This window comes from Colius striatus, chromosome 12 (assembly GCF_028858725.1).
Source record: "Colius striatus isolate bColStr4 chromosome 12, bColStr4.1.hap1, whole genome shotgun sequence".
NCBI classification, from domain to species: Eukaryota; Metazoa; Chordata; class Aves; order Coliiformes; family Coliidae; genus Colius; species Colius striatus.
Window position 1 is genome coordinate 26,047,637 of NC_084770.1, and position 20,778 is coordinate 26,068,414.

At 39.4% G+C, this 20,778-nt stretch overlaps 1 protein-coding gene across 1 annotated transcript in view; it reads left to right on the forward strand.

Moving 5' to 3' along the window:
• Positions 1 to 20,778, forward strand: part of LOC133626406 (glypican-5-like) — a 115,912-nt gene that overhangs the window by 53,551 nt on the left and 41,583 nt on the right. The window contains exon 3 of the mRNA XM_062005311.1: positions 18,233 to 18,927. Coding sequence (XP_061861295.1) covers positions 18,233 to 18,927 — 695 coding nt within the window. The remainder of the gene's footprint in view (positions 1 to 18,232; positions 18,928 to 20,778) is intronic.

A 20,778-nucleotide genomic window follows, 5' to 3' on the forward strand; every position in this document is an offset into this window, starting at 1 on the left:
CACAAGTGTTTGCAAAGCCCAAATAATTTCTGTTGAAGGCTTAGGAAATGTTTTGAGCTTTAATTTTCATTGAGGAGGCAGAATATGCTAGTGAGGAATTCAAATAAATAAAAGCTGAGACCAACCATTCACTTCTGCAAGGAAAGAAATATTTACTGGGATTGTAAAACTGGCTCAGTTACACTTGAGAGTGGAGGGGAAGTAGCTGAAGCTTTTGCAGCTCCTGGTTCATCAGCTGAGGAATAGTACATGATCTGTGTAGTGACTTTTTCTTTGATTTCATTTTGTTATTCTTTGCTTTATTTCCTACTTGAGGCTCAAGTGCTGAGGAGGAAATTAAATCCTGAAATTGAAGTAATAACTGAACAACAATGCATTTGTACAGGAGAGACTATGTGACCATGGGGAAAAGAACCTCAGTTGAAATGATGCTGTTTCTGGATTTTTTTTCTGTTACCTATGCTGAATCTTTCACATTTTGTTTTAGTCCTTGTTGTTATTTTGTGGCACTAGGTTAATTGCTAGTCTGTCAGTAGAAAAAGATCTCACTTAGAACTGAGCAATATTTAGGATTGTGAAGATATCATGCAGTCAGCATGTTGGAAGTATAAATGTGTAGGCTGATGCCTATATAAAACCATAGCAGTAATGTGTGTTATAGTGTAAGATTTTCTTTGTTATATAAATTCCATAGAGTATTAAAACCCTAAGAATTAAAAACTTAACTGGAGAAGTTGTTTCTAAACCATTCAAAGGAATACATTTCAGATTAATTCAGCATTTAACCTCTGCATTATTCAGTAGCTAAACACAAATGGGTGTGAAATGACAAAATGTAGGGATGAAGGTGTCAAGAAAGAGTGAGAAGGGAACAGTGGTGAGATGTTTTGGTTCCGTTAGGAAAAGGCTGTAAGGAAAATGGTATGGAGATAGGGGTTAATGGACTTAAGAAAGCTGTTCCAAAATGTGGCTGCAATAGAGATGAAAGATACTCTGTGATATAAGGAGATGGGGCAGGAAAGAGCATGATGGATGGTCTGGAAGAGTGGAGGAGATTAATTGATAGAGGCTGAAGGAGGCAAGTCCATGAAGGTGTGAGAGGGATGATACATGGCAATTTACTGTTATCATTAATCTGTGGTTAATGTGTTTATTCATTGAAGGAGACTCCTGAAACAGTGGAGCATCTCAGTGAGCTGAGAAATTTTAATGCTTTTAATTGGAGGAGGACTTTACTCTCTGAGCTGCCCCACTGAAAAGAACAGAATTATTTTTGTAGCAAGGGAATAAGTCTGTAATTAAGTTTTTTCATGGTTTTGTCAGGTTAGTTGAAATGGGAAACAAGTCTCCCAGATCCTTCTGTGCTATGGAGTGAGATACATAGCAACTTTTCAGGAAGCAGGAAGGTTTTTTTAAGTTGTATTTGTCACATATATTCAAACTTCCAGCATCTCAATGACAAATCTTGCCCAAAAAATGTTAATGAGCAATATTTCCAAAGGTTAGCCTCAGTTTTCTAAGCTTAGAGCTCTTTGAAAGTTTTGTTATTGTACTCTTTCATACATATATGAAGGTGAACCAACCCACAGCTTGTCCATGTGATAGAGACTTTTTAGATGGCACTGGTATATTTGATTCAGAGATCCTAATTTACTTGTCTATCTTAATTTCTTCAGTTAGCTGAAGACTGGATCTGGTTTATGTAGGCTTGCATTTAAGTCTGCAAGTGGGTTCATATTCCCTGTGGACTTTTACAATTGAAGTTCAATCTAGATTATGTAGAGTTTGGAAAACATAATGACCAACGTGTTAGAGTCTCCTCTTGATTACTGGAACAATGTGAGCACTGTTTTAATATATGGCTGTGGTTAAATATAGAAATTACAATCTTAGTTTAGGCATAGTAGCTACTTTAGCACACTGCAAGCTGTCACTGCACATATGAATAGCACTGTGAAAGAAAAGGAGGAGAAAGGCAAGTGAATCCATATGCTTAAACACAAAGTTCAGGAGGTTATTTGAGCAAAAGAAATAGCTGTCAGAAACTGGAAATCCAACACTAGTGAATCCTAGAAACAGAGGCACAGTCCAGTGTGGGCAGTGTGAGAAGGAAACTGAAGAGCCTGAGATGGAATTTGAAGAGCAAGGAGTCAAAGATATAAAAACAAACAAATTCTTTTGGTGTATAAAAGACAGGAAATACTGTGGGAGATTGGGCAGGTCCCCTGGGCATGTAATCCAATACTCTGGAGCTGTCAACTACAGGGCTTCATAGAGCTTTGTGTGAAGCCCTGTTTTGTGCCATCAGACCTGGAACTGGATCAATCTGTAGTTTATCTTGTATGGTAATTCCCTCATGATGACTGCTTTCTGTCCCAAAACTCCATGCCATGCCATCCTAGTTAATCACAAGCAGCTTTCAGCTAAATCAAATGTCAGATTTTGAGGACCAATGGACACACACATTTGCATACCTCAAGGTCCCATTGTAATATCAGGCCTTTTTTCTCTAGGAAGAGGTGCATGGATGTTTGTCTTGCCCAGTGTGACCAACCACTTGGCTGTTGTACTGTATTGGAAACAGGATTGGCAAAATATTGCCCAGATGCTGTAGGGAAATTGATAATGTTCCTGAACCTGTTATTAGAACCAGCATTACATAAAGTACACTGAACAACTCTAAATTTCATAAGGCTTGTAAATACTGATTTATTCTGTTCTGTTCAGAATCAGATAAGGGCTCCTATGAAATTCTCCTTTGCCATGCTGAACTCTCTGCTTCTATCATGATGTTGAAATTCCCTGAGTAACAAATCTCCTACACCTTGTCTCTGAAGAGAAGATTGAAAACCAGTCCTCAAGGTCATATCTTCTAAATTTGGAAACCCCTTCACTGGATGCCACTCTAATAGCTTGTGTTCTCTTGCTCTGTTAGTCTTTGCTAAATTACTGTTAGGTGTGTTGTCTCTAGCTGTGCCTCACTAAATTATAGTGCAGGCTTTTCAGCATCAGTGAATTTCTATTTCAGGGATGCTTTGACAGTCTCTTAATTTGGGAAGTTCTTGGTTCTTACTGAGCTTCCCTCCCTAGGATAGGGGAATTTTTTTTCAAGTGTTGCATATCTGTTTCTTTAGACAGTCTCATTTTAAAAATGTGTGTAGCTGGACATCTGTTCTTAACCTGTCTGATAATGAAACCTGTGTTTCTGTTGTGTGAGGGTTAAGACATGAAAAGGAGTAGTGCTTAGGACAAATGCCTCTTGCTCAGGGCAGACCTCCCTTCTCTGTCCTGCAGGAGTCATGTGGTCAGGGTAGCCTTGGGGAAAGGAAGAATAGGAATGAAGCCTAACTCCTAATTAAGGAATGTTAAAGTAATTTGCTTTCCTGGCTTGATTAAACTTTTGTAGAGTTCTTCCTATTTCTTACTTGCTTCAGTAACATCTATCCTCCTTTAATCTTTGTTCCAGGTGAGTCATGTCTGTAGGAATAATGCAATCTCAGAGACGTTGATGCTGTTAACAGCTTTTAGTTGATTGGCAGGATTACACTATGAAGCTGTCTTCTACCTGCAATGCTGCTCAAAACCAGGGACAAGTGATGGTTTTAAGGGAAAGGTGTAGTAGATCTTTCAGCATCAAAAGGTATCAAGCAGAAATTTAAAAGAGAATTTGCAGGTAGTAAATGTGGTGGAATGTGACAAACTTGAATGCACAAGTGATCGTGATGTCCTTAAAACTTTGGTGATGCTCAAGCACTGAGTGAAGTGGCACAAGCAAGCCAGGGAATTCCGTGGCAGATGGTGAAGTGTGGTGAGTAAGCAAAAGAAGGTGTTGAGGCATGATATTCCCACAAGATTGGACAATTTTTGGTAAAGGCAGAATACTGGCTCAGTGCTGTGCCAGGGCAGGTTTAGATATTAGACTTGGCACTGGGCATTTACTGAGAGGGTGGTCAGACACTGAAAGGGGCTCCCTAGAGAGGTGGTTGATGCCTGAAACCTGTTGTCAGTCTTTAAGAGGCATCTGGACAATGCCCTTAACAACATGCTTTAACTTTTGTTCAACTCTTAACTGGTCAGGCAGTTGGACTAGATGATCCTTGTAGATCCTTTCCAACTGAAATAGTCTATTCTGTTCACAGGCAGCTAGTTTATAACCTTTCCCAGGGTAGATTTATCAAGTGAACATGGGTTTTTTCATAATCTTATGAAGAGTGTCATTATACAAGATTGATCTGAAAGACAAGAGAAAACTCTTCAACAATTGGTGGCGCGAGGAGGCAGGAGATTTGTCAGACCCATTGAAGTGACCTTAGAATTCAAATGATTTTGCAAAGTTTAAAGCCCTGTTTCACTGATCTGTTTTCTAGGCAGAAAAGTGTGCACTGAAGTTCTGTGGGAGTTTTGTGGGTTAAGAACTGGATTGCAAAACTAGGGTAAACTTTGTCATGCCAAAATGCTTTTTTGAATTGATCTAAAATGCAGCAAAAGTGTTTATCCTCAGGGCCCTGAATTTCTTACAGAATATCTTCTACCTTCTCGTTTTCAGACTACCAGTTATTTCCTTATTGCCTTGGATGGTTGTTCCTTCCTTGGTTTCTTTCAATGCTACTGAAGGGATTGATCCCATTACAGGATTATACAGATGAAGTTTCATGCCAAAGGGTCTTTCTTAAAATAAGCAATCAGTTCTGGGGCTTCGGAGAGGAGAATTAAAACAGTGGGAGGTGGCTATTAAAATGAATTTCAGGATCTAGAAAAGAAGTAGGTAATTTACTTGACTGTAAAAGTGGCTGAATCTTTTTATTTCTCCTGAAAAAAAAAAAACCCAAACCAACAAAATTGCTCTCAGAATGTTTCACAGTGGTAATTTCCCCCTGATTTATGTATTTTTTTATTTGACTAGGCTAAAACTGTGATACCTAAATGAGCACAGTACAAAAACTGATTTAGTGATTCCATGTGACCTTGACATAGATAAGCATTTTAAGAGAAACCCTTCATAGAGTTTGGTTTTAATGAAACATCTTTTTGCTCCCTGTATGTTAGGTGTTTCCAATATAATAAGAATTGTTCAGACAGAACTGAGTGATTAAAATGGGCTGAGTTTGCAGGATAGAGGAGAAAATGACCATATTGTGAAGCTCTTTGTACTTACTGTGGAAAATTAAACTTTTTTGTCCTATGAGAGAGTAACAATAGACTTCAGTGTGTTGAAAAAATGCACTGTTGAAAAGCCAAGGCTGTGCTATAGTGTGAATGGCTGCATATTTGAAATAGTTTCACTATGCTCTTTCTATATCTAAGATGTGTATGAGCTAGTCTTCCTGTCACAGCTTTGAAATGAAAGTTTGGACTTCATGCCTGGGTAATTTTCTGACTGAAGAAAGCAAGTTGACTATAAGATATACTCCACGAGTCTATTTGGAAGTACGGAGACAGTTGCACAGGGGTAATAGATGTCAAAGTAAAATGCAATTTATAGCTGCAGCTTACAGCTGCAGAAGTCATCTGTCATAGGCTCGTCCCTCTGTGGCAGGGCTGCTTGTGGCTCAAATGCATTCCAGTTCTTCAGTTTAGACAGGTCCCCAGCCTTCTTCCCAAACAGGAGCACTCCCTAATGTTAGATGGGTTGTTCATGATAGGCATGTGATAAAAACCAACTATTTTTCTTAGGTATGTCTGCTGTTTCCTGTTGTGTATATTGAGCTTTACATATCAAACTCTTTTAACCTGTCAACCTCTTTGCTTTGGAATATTTTCAGTTTTCTGATTCATTGTGCCACTCTTCTGCAATACTGCTTGCATTCATGAGACTCCTTCCTAAAAGACACTACTGGCCTAACTGGAGCTTGTTAAGGCTTATGATACCATTTATGTAGATCACAGCAGTGCTTTAGTTCTAACTACTTGTTTGCTAAACTCCCTCTAAAGCTACCTGGAAAGGGAAGCAATGAATTGTGAGGAAAGAGCCTTATATTGTCACAGTCAATTCAATTTGATGTTTGAAGTCTGCTGTAGCATAATGGCTAATTTGCTTTCATTATCAGATTGATTTATCTGCAATTCTTAGGTTTCATTAAGATGCCAAGTAAAGGATTGTGAAACTTTAAACACAATTCTAAAAACTGCACGTATGTGAGAGATTTTAGCAGTTGTGTGTTAGAACTTCACTATGGTGGATCTATGTGATGTCTACTTGGAACTGACAGTCAAATACTTTCACTCTGCAGTTGCATTTCCATCACTAATGACCCATGTTTAACCAAAACAAAGTAAGTATATGTTGTAATGTACCAAATAGACATCGGCAATAGAGGAAGACATGAGAAAGTAGAAGAAAACTGCATTGCCCAAAAATCTGCCCTTTATCTCTGCCTGGGCCTGCACTCGGTGAGATAATTGAGTATTGGTGTTCCTCAGCAGGTAAAGCTTATGCCTAAATGCCTTTTTGAATCAGGGCTCTGACTGAAAATCTGAGTTTCAGGCATAAAAATTAAGAGGGCTGTTCTTCCTTGTGGGAAGACACAGAAAGGAAGCAACAGAGATCTGTGAGGGCATTGCAAGGTATTTTTCCAAGAGGGAAAAAGGGTACCAGAAAAACAGATAAAATCAGTTGTTGATCCACCTTTCTTACATGGGAATAAACAGGTCCTGCAGAGGGGGGAGACTCTTGAGTGCAGCAAATGGGCGTTTTAGTGTCTACAGTGCATGCCTGTCACACTTTTTGAGGGCACACAAGATGCTCCCTGAAGTTGGGACTTAACATGGCATCTTGTTCTCTTTGGTGAGCTATCTCAAGGAGACCGTGATTGTGGAATGAACATCAACTCTTTAAGATACCCTATCAATCAAATAAAAGTCACAAATAGACTTTTTTAGCAGTCCTTGAAGATCAGCAAGCCCAGAGGGGGAATAGTTGCTCACTTAACAATTTTGCAAGTCCTCAGGAACTCAAAATTCAGAACTACTCATGGGAGCTCTGATCGCATAACTTGGGCTGGTCCTTGACCTTGAGTCAGCTTACTGCCATATAGCTTTATATAGAGGAATTTGAAAGGAACAAAGCAGATCTATGAATTCTCAGTCAGTATTTTTAGCCTATCCTACTTCTCTCTTGCAAAATTCCTTTGTTGCTACTACTCACCTGAAAAAATGTGATGAATTGTGATCTGACCACAGTAGACTTAGGGGATGAATAAGCAAGCATGGAGTTGCAATTGTTCAACTTCTGAAATTTAAACAAATTCTGTGATGTTTTTTGAAGTTCTCTTTATCTTGGAGGGTGTTTGGATATGTGTGGCAATGTTAAAATATGATGTTGTGGTGTCTTTGTTTTGACTGCACAGTTTTCTGCATTGAGCTTCATTGATGCAACTGGGACCTGTGCTGTAAATTCTCTGTGGCCAATGTGATTGGGAAAACTTTCCTTCATGTGTTTTCTTTTTTTAAGGAAGGAATTTCAGGAGAAAAATAGGTGTGATTTATTAGTGCTAATGGGCTTTATGTGCTTTCCCTCAGGAATAACTGGAGTTCTCCATAATGGTCTGGTTAGCTGTCAAATCAACAACATCTGTATTTTTGCCAGTGCTGACCCATGTGTTAAACACATTCCAGTCACTTTACTTGAAGGAATTTGGAGGATAAATTGAGGAAAAGCTCTTCACCATATAAATAAAAATGTGTTGTATTTTTATGGGATTATTTTAAGTCTTGATCTACCTTTAATTTTTCCATCACGAGAGGCTTGGTAAGCATGTTAATTTCTTAAAAAGCAACATCCAGAATGTCTTCCTTAATTCGTACAGATTTGGATTCTGTGTCTGTTGAAGTCAGTCATAGAAGTTTTTTCCAAAATTTTTTGGTAGTCGTCTAATGAAATTTTGTTGTGACTGCAGAGAAAGTCCATGAACAAGGTCAGTTTCTTCAAGGAAACATGTCTTTTCAGTTACTTTATGGTTCTGTGATATCAAATATGTTTGTAAAATAATTTACAAGAGGAGGTACCAAAAAGTGAATGTTACAGGAAAAGTGGTTTATTTTAACCATTATTTCCCTGTATATTTCATCTAAGGCCAATTTTGCCTTTAATGTAGGTGACTATATGTTTTTTGTGTGGGCTTTTGTGGAAGAAACAAATTACTTCTACTCTGTTGAGCATACTTGAACCACTTAGTTGACTGCAGCTTGTATGTGGAACAGTACCAAAGCTGAAGTTTGGGTGAGGATACTGTGTGCTGGTATGTCACTAGTGTTGGTGGACCAAGGATCTGAAAACCACTGAATTAAACAGTTTGCAGAAGATTACTTATATGAAAGTCTGTCTCACACCTAGACTTCAGCTATGGGACTTTTATGTTTTCCTTAGTTTAATTTGCAAAGGCTTCAGGCTTCCCTGTGTAGACCAGCCTGAGAAAGAAGGGTGGGTAATGTTAAGAGGGTCTCAGTACTGGGAAATGATGTTATCCAATCCAGAATCAGGAGAAACAGATTTTGTGTCCCATGCTTTGGAACAAATCAGAAGTATGCAGTGACTGTGAGGACTGCTATTCAGTGTCTGACTGCCCTGGTGAGTAATGATCCTTTTCCCTCTTGCAGCTGAGGGCTGGATGCCCGATGTGGGCACTAGGAGTACAGTTCTGAAGCCAGCTGGCAGTTCTGGATTAGAGTCTTCATTGTTGAACAGACAGGGTTGCATTATTGCTATTCTCTACATAAAGGCTGTTCTCTTTGCTTTAAAGTTGTTGATAGATAGATTTAATCTAGATTTTTTAAAAGGAGGACTTTTGGAGTCTTATTTGTAGCTCATAATTTCTTGTATTTCTACAGTTTTTCTTCTAAAGAAGAAGAAAAACCCATGGAAAACCAAACACCTCTACCCCCCATCCCCAATTCATCTTTAGGTTAATCCTGTCTCTTTTATCTGATTTTCTCTTAGTGTTTTAAAAACAGGGCATAATAGACCACCTAACTGATTCAGCTGGAAGTCATGAAATAGTTCATGACCTTCTGAAACAAACATCTTAGTTTCCCTACTGCCAGTTGAACTTCTTAATCAGAGTAGAGAAAATTCTCTCTAGAGACTCCTGTCTGGATGCTTTTCTATTAATAAAAAGATTCCAAGAAGAATTAAAAGACTTTTACATCTTCCTGCTTTCTCTTGATTGACTCAAAAGAGAGATCTTTGTTTTTTTTTTCTTCAAGTCTTCTAAACTATTTTGTACTTTCCTTAGAATAAGCCACCACAAAAATAAAACAGCTGAATTTCTTGTGTTTCCCAACGTTGCTGGCAACTTTGAAGTGTGTCACTGTCAGGGAACGTGAGCATGCAATGCAGCAAGGTATCAGAGACAAGTTTGAGAGTTTACTCTGGTCACATCTGATTCTAAAGGTACGTTTTCTATATTATACTTTTCCATAGGTTAACATCCCAGTGCTCAGTGTCTCATGGATAATCATCAGTGCCACTGTGTAAGTCAAGCAACAGAGAGAAGTCTGTAGTGTTTTTGGCAAGCCTTCCTTGCTTGCTTTCCAAGCCCAATTGTGTCAAATGTGTGTTTGAGCTCCACCAGACCACCAACATAAATGCCCTCTCTTTCTCTAACGATGGCATCTGTTCTTCCCTGGTATTAGTACCTGGCACTGTGCACAGATGGCACAGCTTTTACTTTCTCTATGGTTTTCGTTCTGCAGGAAGGCTGCAGAAGCAATTTTTGGCCATTTTTTCCTCAAGCAATTCAAAACAGCAATAATGCTGTGTAGCCACATTTTACTCTTACATTACCTGTGTCCCCACCTAAATGCCCTTTGGACTTCCTGGTTTTCATATGGCAGTAGCCCATGGTTACTGTGATTTGCTTGCTCTTGAACACTTGTACGTATATGTCCTACAAATCTTGCTATTTAAATGTTGTCTTCACCTTTACCTAGGCATAGACTCCAGTTAAGAGGCTTTTTTTACTCCATATAGGCCTGGAACATTTAGAGTGCTATGATAAATGACTCTGAAGCCAGCCCATACTGCATTCATGAACGTGCAGAGATTCTTCCACAAGCCTGTTTTAGTTGTGGAAACTACTGTATGTGCACTAAATATCTCATTCCAAAAGTACTTGTGATAAAAATAGTCTGGGAAATGCAAGGAAAAGTGACATCCTTTTCTTCTGCCCAGTGGTGTGCAGGAGATAACCTGAAGGCTTTAATCCTGGAAACTGCAATAAGGGTATTATCTTAATTTGTAAACTAGTCCCATGCTGGCATGCACAGTGCAATGATTCACAACACTGAAAAACTGTTTACACACACTGGACTAAGACACTTTCTTGGGCTGGCAGTGTTTCTTACCATACTCAAATATGTCAAACCCCAAACCACCCCACAGCAAGTACCTTACTTGAAAAGATATTGGGAATTTACCTCATCCCATAGTGTAAGCAACACAGGCTGTTTGTGTGTGACTAATTCAGCCAATGCAGACTGTTTCTTTATACCTATCTGGAAATAAATGCTGATGGTCACAGTGTTGTCATTCAAAGCTATTTTGCAAATGCTTTGTGCTGTTTTGCATCTTGGGAATTGTGTGCTGCTTGCTGAGGCTTCCAGTCCTCATAGTATTAGTGACTGATCAAATATATCGGATAACATTGTTTCAGCTCTTAGTCTGATGACTGTTAAACCTCCTCAGAACTTCAGAGATAGCTATAGTTATGTGAGGAACCTAGCTACCTACAGGTACAAAAATGCTTGAGGTTTTTTCCATTGTAGATTGTGGGAACCATTTTTTTCTAATGAATTGTTCTTGGAAAGCAAATTGAAGTTGTAGCTAATGTGGTTCTGAGTTGTTCTGGCCCAACTCTTGTTAAAACAGTGAATTGATTTTATGAAGTAGTAGCTGACAGGTTTGAACTTGACAGATATGAGTGATGTGAATCATCTTTTGGAATTTTGTTTTGACAGAAGGAGAATAATACCAATAACCATGGCTTTATGAAAGGCCTAACCATAGTCCTCAGGGCTTTTGCTGCTCTTCTAGATCATCTTACCGTGGTGATGCTAGATGCCCATCAGCCTTCTACTGCACAAATATTCCCAGAGAGCTACTTGCTTTATTTATCTGTCAGCTGAAGCCCAGCAGTGTCAAAAGGTTAATACCACATCTGGTCTACAGCTTTCTGCTGGTCAACCGATTTAGTTTTACTTGGGACTGCTCACTTCAAAAGAAAGGAATTGCACCCCATACTTACAGTGTATAAAATAACCTGTAACTGGTCTGAAATGCAGTATACAGAAACAAGAAACAGCTAAATTTAATTGTCAGCTCATTCATTGAATTCACAAAAAGTTTGGAGGTGAAATAAATAGCGAGCAGCACAAAGTCAAGTTGGCAAACAAAATGATTTTGTGAAGCATAATGACTTAATTTTCTCAACACTCTTCCATGTAGCATCTTCTTTTAGAAGAGTACATGTGATTCGACACAGCTGTCTGCAGAGCTTTCTCTAGACTATCTTTGATAAATACTTTTGCATTGAGTTGTTTCTTTGTTGTACATTGTCATTTTGTTAATGATAAAGCTAAGGCCACTGAGTCTGAAAAACATGTGCACTGTGGTTACCACGTCCAGCAATTTGGATATGTTCCCCAGCATGCACTCTACAGAAATCATTCTTGGATTTCATGGCAGAATGGCCAGAGCAGACTAAAAGACTGCTATTTGTCATGACACAGTTCTGTTGTTGTTAAGGTATCTCCTAGGCTTGTGTGTCTGCTGCCTTTTCACCTTTGCATCCCCAGCCTGTGAAGCAGTGAGCCTATATTAAACTTGATGATGTTATGTCGGTTATTGATGCTTCCAGAATCAAACACTCACCAAAATAACCCTAAGTTAATGGTTTCAGTGTTCATGAATCTCACCAAAACATGATCTGTGTATTTCCTCCCTTTCTCCCTCTACAAGACTGTTTCATAAAGGAGCTATTTAACTTTACCACAAAGTAGAAGAAAAAAGAAGGAAATGCCTTGTAGGATTGTTTGAGACAGGAAAGAGTAATGGTTTGTTGACTGGGGCATCAGTCTGAGGGAGTGGTTGCTTCCTATATAATTACACAACTGTGCAAAGGCAGAAAGAATAGGTTTGTCCATGTGAAAACAACAAACAAGACTAATTTTCATGCCAAGATGGAATTTTTCAGATGCTCCTTAATGGTTCTGGTTCCCATCGCTGTTCCTGGAAGTCAGCTTTCCAACAGGCTCTTTGGAAACTGATCTTACTAGTGTTTCTTAGCTTTGCCCACGTTACCAAATTACAATAGTGGGTCTTCTGCTCTGGAACTCAAATTCCACCAGGCTTTCTTGTGTCCAGTATTACATGTGGCAAACTTCTGTCCAAGCTCTCAGTGCAGGAGATAGTAGTCAGGAAAGACCAGGCATTCTTACCCTCTGGAACTCTCAATGCTGAATGTTTTCAAGCCCTTGCAGCTTTTCCTAAGTTTTCTTACTTTAAACACAATGTTAAATTAGACTTAGAACTGAGCAGAGGGTTAAAGGATGATAGCAGTAGCTTGCAAATAATCCTACTCCTTGATTTCTGCTTAGTCAGTGTTGTCCATAGCCGTGAGGTACGGCCACAGAAGGAGGCACAGACTTCTTTCTTTTCAATTTGGTCAAACATTTCTCTCAGCAGCTATGTGATAGGATACTTATCTGATGTTATTAACACAGACAAACTCACAGAGAGACCATTAAGACTTTGCCCTTGTGCACAGTCATGGAAAACAGTTTTGGGGTTTTTTTTCTGTCTGATCTGTATTCTGAAGGACTGTTTAGCTCTGAAGACATCATACCTTCTCCTTATGTCAAGGTGAGCAAATTCAAACTTCTCTTTCCCTTCTTGCCAAAACCAGTTCTGCTTTCTTGATTTTGAATCTGGTTTGCACTCTGTCTTGTTAAAAGCAGCTACAGGAGGTAAGTAGAAGCAAGAAATGCTTCCAATTGGTTGAGATTCTGAGACCTTTCAGGTTTTTCTCTGATCCAAAATGTTTTGAAGGGAGTATGCATTATTTCCTATAAATGCTGGTGTAGTGTCAACTACGATGTCACGGGCATCACGCTTCCATGAGACTACTGATATGTTTATTAACATGTTGTTTCTTGTCATCCATTAAGAGTGACTATGTTTATGTATAGGAAGAGTGGCATTCTAAAAACAGTAAACCACATGAAAAAGTAGGCTAATAATAAAGAGCTTTGCTCCTACATTCATCAGAATGATCAGAATATTTTAAGAAGGAAACTTCCAATGCTTGATGTTTTTTGCTACTAGCAAAACAGCACAAAATAGAAATGAAGCTGAAAGTTGAAAGAAGTTGTTTTCAAAAGCAGCTTAATGAGTGAATGGATTTCAGGTCCTGTCTTTGCAAACATGACACAATTCGTTTTGCACTTACATTCTTTTTTAAAGTAATTAAGATCTAAACCAACCCTCACCTGTTGATCTTGCTTGATGATGTTTTTTGAGCACTCTACATTTAGAGGTCATTACAGACCCAAAAAAAACCAACTGAGTTTTATCATTTGTGTGTCATGTAGATGTGTATCTGAGTGTGATCTCCTGCTGTGTACGTTGTTCTCTATGCATCAAGTTGCAAATAGTATGTACTTAAATTCTACTGCTGCAAAATATTAGTATGTTGTCCTTAATTTTGGCAAGCCATAAAGATGCAGAAGATTTTAATGGACTTGAAAGCATTAAAAGGAAGCTATTGTTCAACAAACTGTAGCTTTCATTCATCCTGGAACCGTAATAAATGCAAGATGTTGAAGGGAAAGGAGCCAAATATTAGTGTGGTCCTCAGAGACCAAACAAATAATGGAGCTACTTAAATTTGTCATTCTTATTTCATGATTGCACTCCAATCTAAAATGTACACAGATGTTATTCCTGTATAGATAGCTTCAGTGCTTGCTTCTACTTTGGTTTATGGAGCACTTTAAAATCTTTTCATTAATGTTTATCACATAATAGTTTCCTTTCTTTCTTTCTTTTTTTAGAAGCTGGTGGATTTTTAAAATTGGAGCTTGGCACACATTCAGTTCTTGCAGAGTGTAAGGAGAGCTGGAGAGCTGCTGTGTTAGCAGGGTGGTCTTACCTTGTCAGTTCTGTGGGCGAGGTGCCAGCTTTGACTTGCACACAGAGGCATAATGACAATGGCAGTAACTTTCCTTTCACATCTGTATGTTGTGGTTTGAGCTCACTTTTCTGACATTGGTCTTTGAAGACATGGGGCTTCAAACAATCGACCCACTCTATGTCAGCCTCAGCTACCGTGTGACAGAAGCGGTCCTCCGTGTGCAGAGGTGTGTGGTGCTCAGGTGGACTTTATTTTGGGAAAGTGGCTCCTGTTCTTGTGTGTTAGAGCTGTGGAAAGAAAAGAACATGGACTTAGACTGATTTGTAATCCATCAAGTTGGACATTACTTAGCCTCACCTAATGCTCCCCATCTACCCACTGTCTCCCCATCTAACCACTGTAGTTGCTTCCAGAATAAGAATCCCAAGAGCTTATGAAAGTGTGGTATAAGAGAGGGAAGCAAATGAACTTTTTCTCTGCATGACTATCATATGAGAAAACAGATTTTCTTGGAAAACTCCCATCTGTGTGTATTTTCTGAGACTACATCTGCTGTCTGTCATGTGCTCTAAGAAATCTAGGGTTTGTGAGATGAAGGCAGTCCTGAATGCAAGCTCACCTGCTGCCATCTGTGTGTACACTCACTGTGCACTTCAGTGTATTGTTTGTTTCTTTGAAGCTACATTGCCATGAGCTTGGGAGCCTGAAAAAATAAGTAAATACACAGAACACACCCAGAGTGATTTTTGTGGTGGAAAGAGTGACAAATTGATGCGTGGCAGTTTTGTGTCTTTGATACTAGTTCTAAGGATAAGGCTGCAGAAGGTGAAGCGGTGGCCTGGACACAAACCTGGAGAGCTGTTGCACCTAATTGCATTAAAAGAAAGATGACAGCAATTTAAAAACAAGAAGCTATTCCTGATGAAGTGAGTTAGCCTAAGAGTACAATGTTTTCATGACACAAAGAAATAGTCAAAGCTGTATTTAGCATATTAGGTATTCTACCTTTGCCTGTAATGTTACTAAAAATGTACTTTCTTTCCCCAAGTCAACATCCAGGTGGTGAAATAATAGAGGCAATCTGGTATACTGTTGTTGGGCAGACGAATACATGCCTCCTTAAATCTTGCTTGCCATGTAGCACTATTATAGATTCATGTAGCAGAAACAATTAAATTCTGCAGCTGCCTCTGACATACACAATGGGCTTATATCAGGGCTAAATCCTACTGAAGAAGTCAAAACTGGTTCAAAATCCTTTGTGCTTTTTATTGCAAGGAAGCTATCACTCAGAACCAAGCTGTGCCATGCTCATGATGAAGCAGCCTAGATGCTGTACACGCAAGGCAGTGTTTTTCCATCTGTGTGTGTGACTGAGCATAATACATTTTTGTGTGTGTATAGATGCTAGGAATGATGCTAGGAACCATGCTAGAAACCCAGCATGGAAACTAGTTAACTTCTTGGCCTGACAGGCTTTGTGCTGTCGGTGGAACAGCAAAACCAGTGTGGCATCTCATCATAACTGGGCTTGTCTCCAGAAGTTAATTTTCAAACACCAGCAGTTCAGATGTGAAGTTTTCAGGGTTGAGCTGTGTTTGACCAGCTGTGCTTGACTGTCACAGACACCTTAGTGGTGGTTTCAACTGTTATGTGAATGCATGATAAATAGTTTGAATAAAATTCTCCTCATGGAAGATGATGTTGGCTGATGTTCATGAAGCAGTTATCAGTGTATTAGTTCAATATCCAAAGCTAGCTGTTGTTTCCCTTTCCCTATAGTCTTAAATGAAAAATGAGTCCTTGAGAAACATGAGACTAAACCTCAATCTTTAATAGTTAAGGGAGAAGAAAAAGAAGTGTGATGTCTCCATCAAATTCTGTCTGATTTTGTTATGGCTTATTTCTGTTCAGAATCGGTATATTTGCACTTCATAGCACATAGTATGATGCTGTTGGGGGGGTTGAAGCCAGAAGCTGTGAAAGATAATCAAATGTTTCTCCCAGTGTATGCTTAGAATTCAGCATTTACCAGTTCATAATGTCTAAGGTTTGTTTTATTTGACTTTAAGATGAGCACCTGGTATTTCAGGTAGTGGTAAACCTTCCTTAGGATTTAGAAACTCCATACACAGTACCATACAAAATGCATTAAAAGCATATAATTAATCACTTCTAAAACAAGATGCTAGAGTTGCCTCCTCTGTACAATCTGAATGCAAGTCGTCTGCTTCCACAAAATCATTCACCTGCATGAAGCTTTGTTATTTCTAATAAAAGGTGTAAGAACTTCTAGCTGATCTAGGAATTGGATTGTCTTAAACAGCTCTTCATGCCTTAACAATGGAAAGACCTACATATTTCCTTCACAAACATCATTGCTAGAGTGCCTGCAAGTATCTTTTTCTGTCTGACCACCAGTGGGAAGGAAGCAAATGAGACCTTACAGGTGTTTGTAGAACATCTCCAATCGGTGGAAGAGTTTTTATATAAAAATGAACATGTAGAGGTGATGTGACAAACAAAAAACCCTCTTGATAGTGTGCAGTAGCAGGCAGCTAGCTGCACTGTGGTTTAGGTTGTGTCTGTTTCCATCATAAATCCAATTTTAAGAATTTGTCAGCTGTAAAAGTCTGCTTCAGTCTGGAACTTGGCAAGGTGTTTCTCTGCCTGAGAATGAACTTTCTTCTTTTTCAGCTGAAGTGTATCTGAGTTTTTTACTTCTAGGATTTGATAAGCACATGCAGAGTATTAGTTGCTGTAATACCAGTGGAAATTCTGAAGGGATTCTCTGGCAGGAGGATATAGGATCTGGATGTGTATGTGTGTAAAATACTCATGATTTAATGTACAATGAGATACGTTGTATTATCTGTCTGGCTAAATCACACTTTGTGGTAAAGGGATTGTAATGCTTACCATAACAAGCAATTTAGGTGCTCACAGAGGTACAGAAGAAGGCACCGAGCAAGTTTTTCTACACAACACTTCCAGTGTTTGCTGATCTTGACTTAGAGGATTGCATCTGCTCCTTTGCTGAGCTGATATTTGAGTGACTTTGGTTTGTGTTGCATTGCAGTGAATTGCATGATGGCGTTCAGATGAATGTAGAGTAGGATTAGACCAAAACCCCCATTATCTGTCCCAGTCTCAGGGGTGTAAAGTTGGATGTCTCCTTGCCTTGACTGGAACTACTGCCATCTAGAGGAGTGCAAGAATGATTTATGTCAGAAAGTTTTTGTTGTACAGCTTCCAAAGAAAGCAGTAGGAATGGTGTGGATTACTCTTGTCTGTGTCATTAAAAATAATACTGGGAACTGAGCCCTTCCGTGCCCCTGACTATGAATTGTAGCAGCCCAGTTGGTGTTTCAGGTGTTTTGCCTTCTGCAATTTGAAACATGTCAGCCATGGCACACCTTAAATATTTTTTCAGGATGTTAAAAAATGGTGTAGTTAAAGGAGATACTGTTTTCTGACTCTATTATTTCATTTTGGTTTTGGTTCATAGCAGCCTTGATGCCAAGTCCTGCCTGACAAACTGGCTGGTGTCCAGGCCTAGCTGATGTTAACAGGGAGATAATTTATTCTCGCAGTTTTTTGCCTTCATCCTTGAGTTATACTTTGCAACAAGTGCCTTTCAGCCATCCACTCACATCACTGTGAAACAAAAGCTTCAAGTTCTGTTTGTATTCAGTTATCTCACAAGCTTTCATTGAGCTTGAGGGATGTCTTGGAAATGCATCTAGTTGAACTGCCCCAAAGCAATGTGAGTTATAGAAGCCAACTTAGGCCTTGCCTGTGCTCACTGAAGTCTGTGTGAGTGCTTCATTGACCCTCTGGAGTTTGTGTCAGGGTTGAGCTAGTGAGAATGGAGTCATCATTTTGAAATACAATATTTGTTCATTATGTGTTGCCTTTATTATGCACATGTAACAATTAGATGTCTTCTTAATCACGTTACTGATGAAAGTTGTATTGACTATTAGTGTAGTCATACTACAGTAATGATTGGTGTTCTTGTTCAGGACAGTATTAGTCCTGTGACCAAGATGTCAGATGCTTGCTATTAACCTCTAGTTCTTTCTCTCCCCTGCTGCTTTTTTTAGAGGCCTTTGAGTCTTTGCTTCGTTTTACTGAAAACCACACAAGTTCCCTGTTTGAGACAGCTTACAGACCTATGGCAAAAGAAGCTGCAGAGCCTGTTAAAGAACTTTTTACGGACATCTCTCTCTACATTCTGGGTGCAGAGACGACAGTGGAAAGTGCAGTATTACGGTTCTTTGACAGTCTGTTTCCTCTGGTGTATAGTCGGCTAATAAACCCAGGAATTACAGATTTATCGGAGGACTATACGGAGTGTCTACGGCTTACAAGGCAAGACATAAATCCTTTCGGACACTATTCCAAGAACATGGTTACAGAGCTGTCAAAATCTCTTTGGGCAAGTAGGATGCTCAGCCAGGCCCTCAGTCTGGGCATTGAAGTGGTAAATACTACTGAACATGCAGCACTTACGAAGGATTGCAGCAAAGCGCTAGTGAAGATGCAGTACTGCCCACATTGCCAGGGCCTGACGCTAATCAAACCCTGTGTTGGATATTGTCTCAATGTCATGAGGGGCTGTTTGGCCAGTGTGTCAGAACTAGATGCACAATGGAGGGAGTATATCTCCACTCTGGAATATCTGACTAATGAAATGGCTGCCTCACATGATCTGGAAACTGCCCTGACGGGAATCCGGAACTCCATCAATGAAGCCATCCTGCACGCACAGTTGAACGGACCACATCTCTCTGCTACAGTAAGTGCTCTCTAATGATTCACTGCTCTCATTTATCACTTATATTATTTGTTGAATATACTTCTAAACAAGTTGGTGTTGGTTTTGCATCAGTTTTTAGTCTTTGACTAAATCTTTGTTTAATAGTCTGTGAAAATATTACAGATATTACGTAATTCGGTAAAGTCTGCTTTGAAATGAGAGGCCTGGGGCAGAAGTTTGTTGCTTGAGGAACATTCTTGCAAAGCAGATAGCTCTGGCTTGTCTGCATCATTTTCTATACAAAAAATTGGGGTATAAAATACTGGATATCAACAATATATTTTCATGCTTTAAAACATCTGATCCTGTGTCTCTAGGAGCAGTGTTTCTCTGGCATATGAGTACTTGTAGTGTATGGGGATGTTCCACAGGAATTGGTATAAGTGGTTGGAAAAGTGGCTTTGTAAATAAAGGCAAAGAAATTAACTTTCATAATTTTACAGTTCCTTTATTTTTTGCCTTGATGGAGACATCAGGAAGGTAATACAGGTCTGTGAGTGCACCCAGCATATGGAAGTTGGAAAAAGAGCATGAAAAACCACAAACTTCTATTTGACAGCATTTACATAAGGAAAAGAGAAAAAATACACTTAAAGTGGATTTTTTTTTTTGTAAATGGTAAGTTAAGGAGGAAGGACCTGTCTCACAAATAATAGCAGCATATGAGGGGCAGGTGTTCTCTCAAGGTCTAGAAGAGATGTTGAAGATTAGACCAGAGAAAAGAAGCCTCAGGGGAGACCTTACTGCTCTCTTCATCTGCCTGAAAGGAAGCTGCAGTGAAGCAGCAGTTGGTCTGTTCTCCCTAGTTACAAGCAATAGAACAAGGGGAAATGGAGGTTCAGACTGGATGTGAGGAGGGATTTCTTTGCTGACAGGGTTGTTGGGCATTGGAAGGGGCTGCCCAGGGAGCTGCTGGAGTCGCCGTCCCTGGAGGGGTTTCAGAGCTGGGTGGATGTTGCACTGAGGGAAATGGTCTAGTGGTTGACAGGGCTGGGACAAAGGCTGCACTCCATGAGCTTAAAGGTCTCTTCCAGCTGAAATGATTCTGTGATTCAACTGACTATATATCTATGTGAAGTTCACAATGACTGTCAATGGAGAAAAATATAGAATGTGACCTTAAGTGAGGTAAAGACTAATGTAAAAAATGCAGGAAGATCTGCCTGTCTAGAAAGCAAAGGAATTCTTGCAGGTAACAAATGAGAAGGAAATGCACAGGTCTAAAAATTTAATGCTGTGCTGAACTCTGGCACTGTATTATGTAAGAGAAAAAACAGACTTCAAAGAGTCTACAGAAAGAAGCTATGGGAGGAGGGGGTGGGGGGTAAAGAAGTATTTTACTAGAAGAAAAATGACTATATGTTTGTAACCTTTCAAGATACCTAACATCACAGCTCTCCTCAGTTCAGAACACCTGTCAGAGCCAGAGACTTAAAGGCAGTGTAATATGTAGATTATAAAACAAAAAACCTCCAACCACTTCCAGTCATCTGATACAATTTTCACTTGATGTTAGTAGTTACCTCAGATCACATTGCCTCAGGTTCTCCTTTCTTTTTCATCAGTAATGCTTCTGTCTGCTGGTTTATCTGACATTCAAGGATAAACTCCAGGTTTGTCCAGGTTCTTGGATAGTGCTCAGCAGGCATTGGAGCCTACATGCGTTGCAAAAACCAGGTCTTCATCGTTCTGATGTCTAGTTGGCAGTGACATGATCTATGTCAGAAAGCAGTGTTAAATCTATACAACACACAATGAGCAGGTTTACTGCATCTGCTCTAATTTCCACTGGGGTAGTATGTGGGTTGAGAAGGGAAATAAAATCTAAGT